The 12380-nt window shown below is 40.2% G+C and overlaps 2 protein-coding genes across 3 annotated transcripts in view; one reads left to right on the top strand and one right to left on the bottom strand.

Moving 5' to 3' along the window:
- The first annotated feature begins 12 nt into the window (after positions 1 to 12).
- The window catches only part of LOC130701154 (methyl-CpG-binding domain protein 3-like), a 55623-nt gene continuing 43255 nt past the window's right edge, over positions 13 to 12380 (top strand). The window contains exons 1-5 of one of the 2 annotated variants that reach the window (XM_059497365.1): positions 13 to 226; positions 287 to 578; positions 641 to 763; positions 837 to 959; positions 1038 to 1130. In XM_059497365.1, the coding sequence (XP_059353348.1) occupies positions 99 to 226; positions 287 to 578; positions 641 to 763; positions 837 to 959; positions 1038 to 1130 (759 nt within the window). In that variant the 5' untranslated portion in view covers positions 13 to 98. Of the gene's footprint in view, positions 227 to 286; positions 579 to 640; positions 764 to 836; positions 960 to 1037; positions 1396 to 12380 lie in introns of those variants that run through there. The other variant, XM_057523132.1, reaches the window with a different exon arrangement.
- LOC130701178 (RNA-binding protein MEX3B-like) lies at positions 4925 to 9770 on the bottom strand. Its single transcript, XM_059497362.1, has 4 exons — positions 9702 to 9770; positions 9218 to 9620; positions 7647 to 7900; positions 4925 to 7534 (listed from the first exon to the last, which is right to left on the bottom strand). Exons 2-4 carry the CDS (start codon positions 9516 to 9518, stop codon positions 6347 to 6349), a joined length of 1743 nt encoding a protein of 580 aa, XP_059353345.1. The 5' UTR covers positions 9519 to 9620; positions 9702 to 9770; the 3' UTR covers positions 4925 to 6346.

The following is a 12380-nucleotide window of genomic DNA, read 5'->3' on the forward strand; positions in this document are numbered from 1 at the left end:
ACTTCTCTGTCAAATTTCGTCCGCGTCGCTTTAAGTCATAAAAAATCGGCTTTTACCCACTTCTCACTCCATTTCGAATGTATATTTAGGTTTTGTAAATGTACAAAATGGCCAAAGTTGACAGGAAAAGGTTCGAATGCAATGCGTTACCCAAGGGTTGGACTCGAGAAGAAGTAGTAAGAAAGGCAGGTCTCTCGGCTGGAACGAAAGACATATTTTATTACAGGTACGTTTCGAAAAAGAACTTGTGTATGTATGTTGTTTTATTATGTTTGTTATTTTGCAGTCCAAATGGTAAAAAATTTCGAAGTAAGCCTCAGCTGGTACGTCACTTGGGTGATGCTGTTGATTTGACAACGTTTGACTACAAGACAGGAAAAATCAATGCAATACTTTTAAGAAAGAATCGCAAGAAGGCTCAACCGGACTTGGCAAGGGGATTCCGTAATGATTTGTCTGTCACCCCACCAATCAGGCAAACAGCCAGTATTTTTAAACAGCCTGTGACAATTATAAAATCACAAGAATGTAAAGTTCGCCATGAGTTGAAGCATGGACGCCAAGAGAAACCCAGACAGGTACTTTTGATAACTGTTTTAGATGGTAGGTAAATGTGAGAACTAATTTATTTGTTTCACAGCTTTTTTGGGAGAAACGGTTAGAGAACCTCAAATTTTTTAACTCTGGAAGTGAAGAGAATAGTCGCCTTCCTCCTTCCATCAAGCCAATTGGCCCTAATGTCAACTCTGACACAGCACTTCAAGTAGGACTCTTCTTGTTTGTGATTTGAGATAATGTCTATTAAGAAAGATGTGTTTTTTGTTTTGTTTTCCCAGTCGCTAGTGTCGTCTTTGCACACGGTCATCCAAGGAGTGTCGATAACGGGGCAGACTGGATCGAAATCGGCCTTGGAAAAGAACGCCGGGGTGTTTCTCAACCCTGATCAGCCATTGGTTCAGGTATCCTATTACGTTTGCCATCATTTGTTGTCATCATTTTGCAAGAACAGCATGTTTTTAACTTGTTGTGCTGTTTAGGGTCTTGTGATATCAGAGAGCGATATTCGCAAGCAAGAAGAAAGAGTTTTGTCTGCCCGCGTGAGACTCCAAGAAGCCCTCCGTTCGTTGTGATTTTCTTCGTGGTGAAATATATATAATTTTTTTTTTTGAATTTTCTCCTAGCACGAAAATCAAACCAGAAAAAAGAAAAAAAAAAAATACGTGATCACCCTTCTTCTATATGTCTCAAAGCCTCAACTTTATAATGATGTGTAATATCGTCTACCGCGTCCTTTCTGGGTGCGTGGTATTTTGTATTCCCCGACTAGTTTAACAACAACAACTCTTCATGTTCTAAATGACTCAAATACAAAAACAAAAATCTGACTATTGACAATACGTTCTTATGAGATGACCCTTTGCGATGTACACGTCAAAGAGCCATCAAGGTCTCGCCATCGAAGAAATACAACTCTGGTGCTCTTCAAAAAAAAAGAAATAAAAGAAATTGATTTTTTTTCCTCTTGCTCGTGTAAGAGGGAGAGCTCATTACCGACGACGTGATAGCAACATAAAACAATTTCTCTTTCCTTCTCACGCGCATGTTGGCAGATGTGCACCCTCTATAGGGTCTCAAAGTCGAGACGAGGATTATTTGGTGAGACTTTACAAGAGGGACACGCTGCCCGACTGGAAATAGATTGAGACCCTACCGAAAAGATACGGTATAAAACATCGACTATAAAGGTGAAGTCGGCAACGCACGTAGACTAGTGAAAATATGGAAAAGAAGAACATAAATGTATTTCCAACGAAAGATAAATCATTTTATTTGGACTGTACGACAGCGTGACCAGATAAAAGGCAATGACTGAATCAACACTAGCGTTGGTGGACATTTTAATTAAAGAAAAAATAAAAATGAAAGGATTTTAAAGAAAAAAGGTGAATAGATATCGACCCGGATTTATGACACATCTACGACGTATTAATAAAAAAATAGAAAAATAAATGGAGTCGCCGGAGGAAGGGATAAAGATGTACAATTTTTTTCGTTTTACGAGTCAACGCGCATTTACCCGACATTTTTCTCATTTGGCTGATCCTGCATTCGTGTCGCATCCGAGGACAAGTCAACTTTTATACGGTACTATACTACTACTAAGTGTGTGTGTATATATGAAGAGACACACACACACACACAATATATATCTATATTATTATCATTTTTCGTCGTAAATGTGTTCTTTGCGCATCACACACCCAAAACAGCGGAGGGATCGAGAACTGCCGAGATCAATACTTTTCGGCCGGCGCCGTTGGGGAGCGCAGCGGCGTCGCCCCTTTTTTTATTATTATTTTGTTTCCCTTTTCTTTTTTAATTTTTTCCACATTTCTGGAATACTATTATTAATAGGTTGATGTCAGTTGTAAAAAAAAAAATTGATTATCAAGCCTAATTTTTTAAAACAATTTCTTATACTAGTTTTAAAAAAATTATTAGTTATTTATTTTCAAGAAATGAGCATCAAAAACAAGGGGAAAAAGGGAAAAAAGCAGAGGAAAGGACCGGGACCAACAACGACGGATCGGTTGCTGTAGTTATTTCTGGATGGAAGCTCAAAAGAAAAGACTTTACTGTAACCAGTAGCCAAGAAAATTCTAACCACACAAAAAAGGAGAGTAATGTAGGACGATCTCTTTCTATTTTTCTCTCTCATTTGCAATTGATTGATAGATAATAACAAAACAAAAAAAAGATGCGATCTGTTTTTTTTAAATAGCGTTCAGCCAAAAACAGTATTCTTTTTTAGCCGTGTGTGTGTGCCTGACAAACAGGGAAAAACGATTCAACACGGGTTGTCATGGCGACTGGACGCGTGTGTTGAATTCCAGCCAATGAGTCACGAGTCTTCTTCCAGACATACGCTAACAACAAACGGACCAACTGGACAGGACGTACACCCTATATTGTATGCACATAGTGTTTTGCGGCACAGCACGACGTACCATCCGATAACGAAAATCCCGAAATGTGACTTGGTGCCGGTCCCGCCATCACTGTTTTCTCTGTGTGTACCCAACAACTTTCCGGGTTTTTATTTTGGGAGGAAACATTACGAAAAAAGAATAATAATAATAATAAATATGAACTTTGTAAAGGATGTCTGCGTATGAAAACTCGTTGATTAGATTGAACATGTTTTTTAAAGCTATAAACCAATGCGAGAAGCGTTTTGTTGGGCAAGCAAAGTGATGCTGCTTAAATATAGATGAGTTGTACTACAGTCGAGCGTAATACTTGCCAGTGTGTACGTACACACACCTACTTTTGCCTGACTCTCAGAAAATAAAAAAGGGACGCAGAGAACCAATAGCGAAGGATATTTTCATCCCTTAAATGAGATTAAGGGACAGCCGGTAAAGAGAAAAGTCTGTTGTCTACAAGTTCGGTGAGGGGGGGGAGTTTACATGTCCGAGTTTCTTTCGTGAGCAACGTTGAAAACTATTTCGTTTTCAAATCGAAGACTGAATGAATCCACGCACACACATATATATATATATTTTTTCAATACGAAAATATGTCGATCGTGCGACAAGACGATATTATTCAACCAACCCTAACTCATCTCCCTTGACAACACGGATATATGCGCTAGATCCGAGGCTTCCGCTGTGTGCTGCAGTGGTGCCCCTTTTCTCTTCGGGTCGATAAATCAATAAAGGGAGGCATCGTCCCTTTCTGCAGTCAACGGATCAATACCAACCAGGATAGGAAGTTTCTTTTGGTTCCGGCCCGTCTGTACGAAAAGTTGGCCTCCAAATGAAAGTTGAAAAAAAAAAACTGGAGCGAAAACAACGGTGAAAGATAATTGAGACAGAAGATCGTGGCTAAGTACTCTGTATTGGCCAAGTTACATGAAAAATACATTAAGCGAGCGAAAAAAAATACCGAAAAAATAGTATAGAAAACTAGAACTTCACAAAAAAAAAGACTCTGGATATTTTTGTATTTTACGAAAAAAAGGTGGTGTTTTCTCTGGTTTACCCGATTTCGATTCGCTGTTTGTCCGTTTTAAAATAAACTTGAAGCTTTCGCACTTCGTCCAATAATAAATTCTCATTTTTTTTTTCGCCTTGCAATCGATACGATCCTCGTGACAAGAGCCGAAATCCAAATAAAGCATCCCAGAGAAATCAATTATTATTCTGATATACTGTATATAATAGTAATATAGTATATGTATATGTAGTAGTACACACATCGAGGAATACTAAGTGAATTGGAATATCGCTCTCGACGAGGAGGGGGAGAGATTTTTATGTCACACATCGAGACACGCGGCAAATACAAAAACGGTTATTTTTTTTTAGATTTTTTTTCTTTGAATAATAGTAAAAGAATTTAGATAAAGAGAGGTGATAAAAAATTTGAGAAACGGAGGACAAGCCGATACTTTTTTTCTTCGTTGATTTCGCACAATCATAAGAGTTAAAATATTTTTTGTTGTTTTTTTGTTTTTAAGTAGAGACCAACACAGCACAAATACCAACCGAATTTTTTGTTAAACAGCCAAAAGAAATGTTGGAGAGGAAGACGGTACAAGTGTTTTGTGCGCTACCGATTCAATTATTGTTAACGACAAACTTATTTGTTCAAACTTAAACTATAAAAAAATTGCTGCTGTGCCTAAAAATGTGTTTGCGTTTACCAATCAATTTGTTCTTATTGCCAAGACTTCTTGTTTTCAAGGTATCTGACGGTGTTAGTTTTTAAGAGAAAGGCGTAGGTGAACATTCTCGGGAGGAAATGATTAATGAACGGGCGCATCACACTACTTGACCAGAGCAAGTCTTTAGAAAAAAAAAGGTCTCTTCTAAAAAATTGCAAAAATAAATTTTTATGGGGGGGTATACATGAAAAATTAGAAAGAAAAAAATGCAATTTATTGAATTTCTCTTGTTTAAATCAACTGTAATCGAGGGACACAGACAGCTTCATTATAAATAACTATGTGTGATAAGCAGCATTGAATTTCTTATTTCTATTATTACTATGTTGGTAAAGGTTTTTGCTTGTGTACGAAAAAATTCCTCTTTTTGATATTAATCCACTGAGAATATCGTCTAGAAAAAATTCGAAAGACCAAAAAAAGACAAAAGAAAAAAACACACACAGAAAAAGGTACGGAATTGTTATATCGGGTGAAAAAATAAAGTGAAAAGAAAGAAAAAAAAATAAAACAAAGAAACTGTCCGAATACTGTAACGGCACCAAGTTTTGTGAAACGCCAAAACCTAATTTTGTCTTTTTTTTTTTATGTTTTTGTTTTAATTGGTTAAATTGAGCAGCACTTTTGTTGTTAAATCGACGGGTGAAAGTGAAGAGAAAAAAAAAGTATAAATCGATGTCGAGAGAGAGACAAGTGGCTTTCGGTATCACAGCTAACTCAATCGTAATTTTTCGACATTAGAGGGTGTCTTGGGAAAAGAGAATTTTTTTTTAAATTTGCTGTGTAAATTTTACCCCCCAGTTGTTATTTCGCCGGAAATTAATTATTGCCCTTGGATTTTTCTTTTTTAAATGTTGCGCGTGTTGTTCGTTTTCTTTTGTCCTAAACAAAAATAGATTTTCGCCACCAAATATACATTAAGGAAAAAAAAGGAAAAAAACTGAAATCCTATTGCTCTTACGCACGTTTAAATATCGATTATCAAAAAGGAAGTGGATTTCTGGGGGAAGTAAGAAAAAATAAGGAAATCTTTTTTCGCGGCAAACCCAAATGGAGACATTTAAATATCGATTTGACATCGTAGTTTGACACACGACACACAAAATGATAGCATTTTTGTATAATTTCTCATTCAACTGCGTGATAAGCTTGATTTGTATATAAAGTTTTTTTTTTATAAACGTGGGATTAAAAACAACTCTTGGATTTTCTTTCAGATCGACTGCACTTTTGCAAAGTAAGTGTGTTGTGTACGTGGGGCGCAATTGATCCAAAAAAATTCTGACGTTAACTTTCGAAAAAAATGAGGGAAAATGGGTGTGTGTGCACCTCCGCATAACAAAACGCGCAAGTTCCCAAAAGAATTTTCAAAAAAACATGATGACAAAGAAAGAAGAAAAAAAAATTTCTGGTTTAACTACCCCCCAAAAAATCGAGTGAATAATAGAGCGCGACAGGGAGAAAAATGGTACGGGGTGTCAAAAAGTAGGTCTTACGAATTTATAGAGGGGTGTGGGGGGGTGAACATCCGCTGGTTGCTTCGTTGTTTCTTGTTTTGCTAATCTCTCATCAACCGTCTTCTTTGTAAAACGAGAAAAAAAAAACAAATCCGCTTTACGAGAAGATCCTGATGGCTTGAGTGACGGCCTGGTGGCAAACTGGGCACTCTCCTCCACTAGTAGAGACTTCGGAACAATCAGATTCAGCCGACGACTCTTTGGGCACCAAACGTTGGGCACAATCCATGCAAAACAGCTTGTGACCGCATGGGACGAGAGCAGCTACCATCTCACCTTCGCAGCACATGATGCATTCGCGTTTGAGCGATCCCCTCGTGCTGGAATTGCTGCTAGAACCGACCGGTGAGCAAGCAGCTGGAGATGCAGAGCCGGAAGCCGATGCGGAAGAATCGCGAACACCAGAGTCTGAATCGGAACGGATCTGGAAGGCGGCAGATAGAGAGTTGAGGGTAGATCCAATAGCCGTCAGTGGATCAGAGCTGATGCGACGTGCCGGCGGGTGTTCAGAATCCGGAGTGGGAAATCCAAAGCTATTGCTCCTCTTGGCTCCTCCAGCAGATGTGGTGCTGGTACCACTGGCCGTGCTGTTGGTGTTGATGCTACTAGTGCTGCCACCACCAACCAATCCGGTGCCGAAATCTGTCGACCAGATGTTGGGCTGAATCAGAGAGTGGCTCAAAGTGGGCGAATCCGATCCTCCCAGTCCGATGCCTTCATCAGAATCGTACAAGCTGTTGAGCAATCCACTGCCGAGTGTCTGCAATTCAGAATCCATTTTGCCAGTTGCTGATGAGGCAGATGGAGCGCCATACTGGGAACGTAGTCCGAATGTGTTGTCTCCAAGCAAGTTGGACAATCCAGTAGAAGCAACACCGTAAACATCGTTATTAAGATGTCCAGTAAAAGCCGATCGTAAAGCAGACGAACTCTTGTAGAGTGATCCCATCAAATCTGATGTTCCATTATCCATGGCGCCTCCGAGACTTGATCCAAGCATTCCCAATCCCAATCCATTGAGTCCTGCAGCCAAATCGTGCATCATGTCGGGCGACAACTCGTTGCCAGACCCGTCGACATTGACCAGACCAGTGCGTAGAGCAATATGAGCCTCGATCTCTCTTTTGGCTTGTTCGACATTCTCTGGCATGCCCGTCACTTCGAAGATGGGTTCCTTTTCCCTGGACGGTGTGACTATGTACGTGCTGGTTTGCTGTTGAATCCGCTTGATTGTGGCTCCTTTGGGGCCGACCACCAAGCCAACGACTCGATATGGTACACGAACCTTTTTTTTCATTTTTACGAGACAATGGAACCATCAGTTAAAAACCTTGAACTGGTTATTTAAAAAAAAAAAAAAAAAAAAAAAATTTTTAGGACAAGGAAAATAAATTTACCTGGATAGTGACTTGGCCAGGGACTGGTGGTGGAGGAACGAGTCCAGTTGTACCAACGATACCGCATTGTCCAACAAGCCCAGATCGTCTCGACGCTCTAATTTGTGAAAAATGTTCAGCGGCTGAAAGGATTTCGCGTTTGGCAGCTGCGACATCTTCTTTGCGTCCAGTAACGACGAAAACCGGTTCTTCCCCACGAACGGGTGTCTTGATGTACGTGTTGGTTTTAGCCCTGAGAGCCTTGATTTTGCACCCTGCAAATAGAGAAGGAAAAAAGAGGTGAATGAAACGGGTCAACAAAGAGTGTCTAGATAAATCTACAAGGTTGTTGTGTGTGCGCGTTCCGTCACAGCATCGCCATGGCCTCAATCGTACGCTCCAAACCACACACACTGTCTCTGTGTGGGTATAGCCTTGTCTGAGCTATACTAGTCGAATCGTGTCAAGCCGAGCGAAGAAAGTTGTTTCGCTCCAGCAAAACGGGCAACTTTTCAAGGTTTTTGCGGCCAGAAACAAGAAAAAATTTCGAGCGACAACTCGATCGACACTGGATATTATAAATAGACCCCTTCTAGAAGCAGCAGCAACAATACGTTTTTTTATAAATATTTAAACACAAGTGAAGTAGTTCAAGGACGGTCGAACGACTCTGTGTGACAACGCTCAAAAATCTACGCAGAAAAGCAAAAAAAGCACAATGACGAAGCGTCGGGTCTCTTCAAGGTTACTGTGCTGTTCACCCGGATTTCAAAACTGCTGCACGATTCACTGCCCGCTCCCGCGCCAAACCACCCACTCAATTACACGCCGTAAGAAAATTCAAGGAATGCTGCCATTAAAAGTGAACAAAAATCGAGGCCGGTAAACAACCAGAATTTTAGAAAAGAAAAATCAATTCTCTACTTAAAAATGCAAAAATTAAAAACAAAAAAAAATTGTTTACTCGTGTCCAATGCGGCAGCTGTCCAATGTCAGGCCAAGGTTATCGATTTGTAATATGAAAAAGAGAAAGCACACCGGTTAAAATCTTGTGCTAAATAAAAAAAAGGGGTGCTTTATTTATTTTTTGCAAATGGCCTACTGATCTTGAAAAACGAATCAAAAACGAATAAACAAGTGAAAGTAAACTGAATTCGACGAAGATGGAACCACGTGGTGGCTTTGCGCCGTAAGCGTATAGTGTAGGAGAGGGGGGATTGCATTTTCTTTGTGTTAGGGGGCCGCCATCTTGGAACGCGACGGAAGTTGGAGGGGGCCCACCCCACCGAAAGGAAATTGCGGCCGAGGGGTGAGGAGGAGGTAGAGGATGGGTGGGAATAGAGGGGGGCATTGATAACCTTCAACGGTTTTGGCCGTGAAGAGAAGACACGCAAAAGTAAAATGGAAAAATGAAAAAATTCTGGGTGAGGTTGTGGCGGCGGCAAAGAAAGGGCGGGAAAAAAAACCCAAGGCCGAAAACCATGTTTGCCCATTCCAAAGAATTCAGACATTATCAATTGCGAAATAACTAGGACACATCAGGAAACGATAACGGCCTCAACTTATCAGATAAATATGAAAAAAAAAGTTACCTTGTCGTCCAACTATTTCTGCAACGTGCTCTGAGCTGGGGACTGGAACGCACTCGGTCATGTTTTGACTCTTCTTGGCCAAAAATCGCATCTCGTCGGCGTAGTGAAGCGAGGCAATTTGATCCATCGTGTGGTAGTGATGATTAGGCGATGCGGAGTGATCCATGTGGTGATGCTCCATATTGTTGCCGAAACTGAGCAGGGATAATTCCAGGGCCACTTGCAAGGCTCGTTGGTCTTCCAGTGAATTGTGGCGCGTCAACTCGACGGACTCGCCGTACGTCGATGCACTGGCCGGCATTTTGGTTTGTAAAGAGGGGATGTCTCGATTTTTCAGTTTCTCCCAAATTTCGTTGTCTTGCTAGTAACAGCTCTTAAAAAGAAGACTGAAAAGGTTTGAAAACTAAAAGTACAAAAAAAATAATTGTTTCTCAACAGCTCTCGTCTAATAGCTTGGCTATTTTTCGTTTGTTTCGCCACTCACTTTCACTCACACCCGTCTTGCTGAGCTGTTCTCGACCGACTGAAATCGAGAGAGTGTCCCGCTTTACACACACATACCGCGTGCATGAACTAATCCGCTAGAGGCGCTACGGAACGCGCGCCCGCCGTTTCAAATAAAAAGATACAGAGGGGAAGGGAGAGAAAAAAAAAAGCAGAGATGGAAAAAAAAATCCTCCCCCCTCTCCCCAGTAGAACAAGTACCGAGTGCTCTGATTGGTTCATATTTTTCCACCCCTCTGGAGATTCAGTATATATCTCACCCCACCTCCACCCTATACTGTCTGGTCTCATTTTTACCCTACCCCATTTCTTTAAGGTTCCTTTGTGTGTGACGCGCTCTCAATTCCACCACGTGGTGTGCACCACGGCCACTCAAGGGGAAAAGACTAAATACCTTTACATCTTGCCATCAACTTTAATTGACCGCTTCCGATCGCAATTTCCATGAAATCCATGGCCGAGGTCTGAAAAATAAGTACATCTCACCACATTACCTTGGAAATATTCCCAAATGTCAGTAATTGAATCCTGTTTTAAACAAGGACTTGAATATTCATTTTTTTTCATAAAAAAAAAAGAACAAGTTTCGATTTCGAGAGAAGAAAGAACCCCTATATCGGAGCAACCACTAGATGGCTTCTAGAATTTCACAAAGGATGATGTTTTAAAGTTAAAGCAATTATATAAACCTTGCATCAGATTGCATGAGTCACACATTGAATTATATTTTATAGGTATAATTTCGGAAATAATCCCAAAGAGGTCCCTTTGCCGCCTCGTGGTTGCATAACTTCAGTGCCATCTGACGGCAGTGGGAGTTAATGCTTGTACATTTATGCTGACCACGAGGTCGGTTATAAAAAAAGAAAGAAGTGAAAGACCTTGTGAATTTGTGATTATTGCACACAATTCAGTCTTCTTTGTTCGAACAATAAAAAAAGTATTTTATCGGACCGAACCATTTCAACATTTTGTAACCGACGTTACACACAAAAAAAAGTATCGCGTAAGTTGAAAAATAAAGCTCAGCAATTTCATGACGAAATTTTTTCCCACCCTTGGCAGTCGTTTGGATGAAATTGTGTAAAGGGGGAACAGAAAAAAAAGGGCTAAAGCACAACAAGGCACGCGGCCTGATTTCTGAAGCATCACGTGATGACAGTATCCGGCCCAGAGTTTCGGGCGGGATCGGAAGCTGGTGGTCTTATCAACACTGAACCCAGCCTCGACTCTATTCTCTTTGTTTAAATAATAAGAACCAAAAAGAAAGAGTTTGTCTAAACAATCGAATCATCAAATGAAAGGAAAAAGGGACCGTAGATAAGAAGAGGCATTGCACACCTGCCGTGTGTTTCGTGTATGTCCGCGGGATATGTGTCTGTGCTTCGCAGCTGTCTCACTTATACGACGGAAGGCTGGCACCATGGAAAATCCAAAAACAACAAAAACATGACGGTCTCTTCTTCTTCATGAAAAACAAAAAATGATAATGTAATTGAGGTAGAGATTCATCCCACATCTCTTTAGCATGAAAAAGATCCATCAATTCACCGCCGCCACTGCAACTCGAATGTCAAAGGTCAGCTTTGTTTTTCGAAGTTCCAAGAAAAGAAGGTACCGCCCATTAGTAGAACAACTTATTGTCAAAATTTCATTCTTAAAAATTGACCTTATTTGACCTCCTTTCAAGCAGGTCAAAAACTTTTCAAATGTTTCCCTCGAGATTCAACACATGCGGGGAGAATTTTTAGAAAAATAATGTAACACATTCAACAGAAGCCCGTTTTGTCGTATCTTTACATTCGATGAGAATGTTAAATACATGAAACGACCCCTCTACCGGTAGAATAGAAGAACCCTATAAAGATGGCCTCGTTTAAAATCTCGTTAAATTTGTTGTTGATTTCGGCCTTTTTTTTTTGGTTGAGAGTGGCTCACAGAATAGAAAAACATCTTTCTTCTTCTTCTTGGTCCCTTTTGGTAATCCAAGAAGAAGAAGAAAAAACTTTTCTTTCTTCTTGTATATATGTTGAAACTCTAGTGGAGTGTGTATAGTGACCACCTGGCGCCCCCTCTTTAGAAACCTCCCTCTCTGCCTTCCCCCCATGTCCTTCTTCTGCCCTCTATTCTTTTTGTGCCCCCTCCAGAAGGTTTTTTCTTTTTGTGTGAAGGATTTCCTGCGCCATGACTATTACAAAGTGGGCCCCCATGATAATAATATTCAACCGAAAAACATTCCATGTTTGAATTTAAGTTTTACTGTTGGTAAAATTAACAATTTCACAAAACTATGGCAATTGAATTTCTTTTCAACTATGCCATCTAGGGGATTCAATGTGAGGCTAGCCATGGTGTACTTGAAGCGTGAGAAAGTATCACCACGTGACTGGCTAAGTCGTCACGAAGAATCGTCGATTTCGTGGAAAGCATTCACATTTAATAAAATTGGAAAGATGAACTAATCGAAGAATCAACTTGTTCGTGTACTCTTTTTATTAGTACATTTTTAACTGTTTTTCTTTTTTATTTATGACTTCAAAAAGAGTGTGACGGATCGATGAGGGAATTGGTGCTTCGCCGCTCCAAGGTCGAAACAGGTCGCTGATTTTTCGTTGTTTTCGTTTTATTATTTTAAATTTTAACAAGTCATCCCATCCGA

This window comes from Daphnia carinata, chromosome 10 (genome assembly GCF_022539665.2).
Source record: "Daphnia carinata strain CSIRO-1 chromosome 10, CSIRO_AGI_Dcar_HiC_V3, whole genome shotgun sequence".
NCBI lineage: Eukaryota > Metazoa > Arthropoda > Branchiopoda > Diplostraca > Daphniidae > Daphnia > Daphnia carinata.

What these genes read in the sequence shown, in the direction of transcription:
- LOC130701178 (XM_059497362.1), bottom strand. Translation starts at nt 9,518, where the DNA reads ATGCCGGCCAGTGCATCGACGTACGGCGAGTCCGTCGAGTTGACGCGC. An exon ending in AGAAATAGTTGGACGACAAG is followed by an intron (nt 7,901 to 9,217) that starts GTAACTTTTTTT and finishes CTCTATTTGCAG; the next exon opens with GGTGCAAAATCAAGGCTCTC. An exon ending in CTGGCCAAGTCACTATCCAG is followed by an intron (nt 7,535 to 7,646) that starts GTAAATTTATTT and finishes ATGAAAAAAAAG; the next exon opens with GTTCGTGTACCATATCGAGT.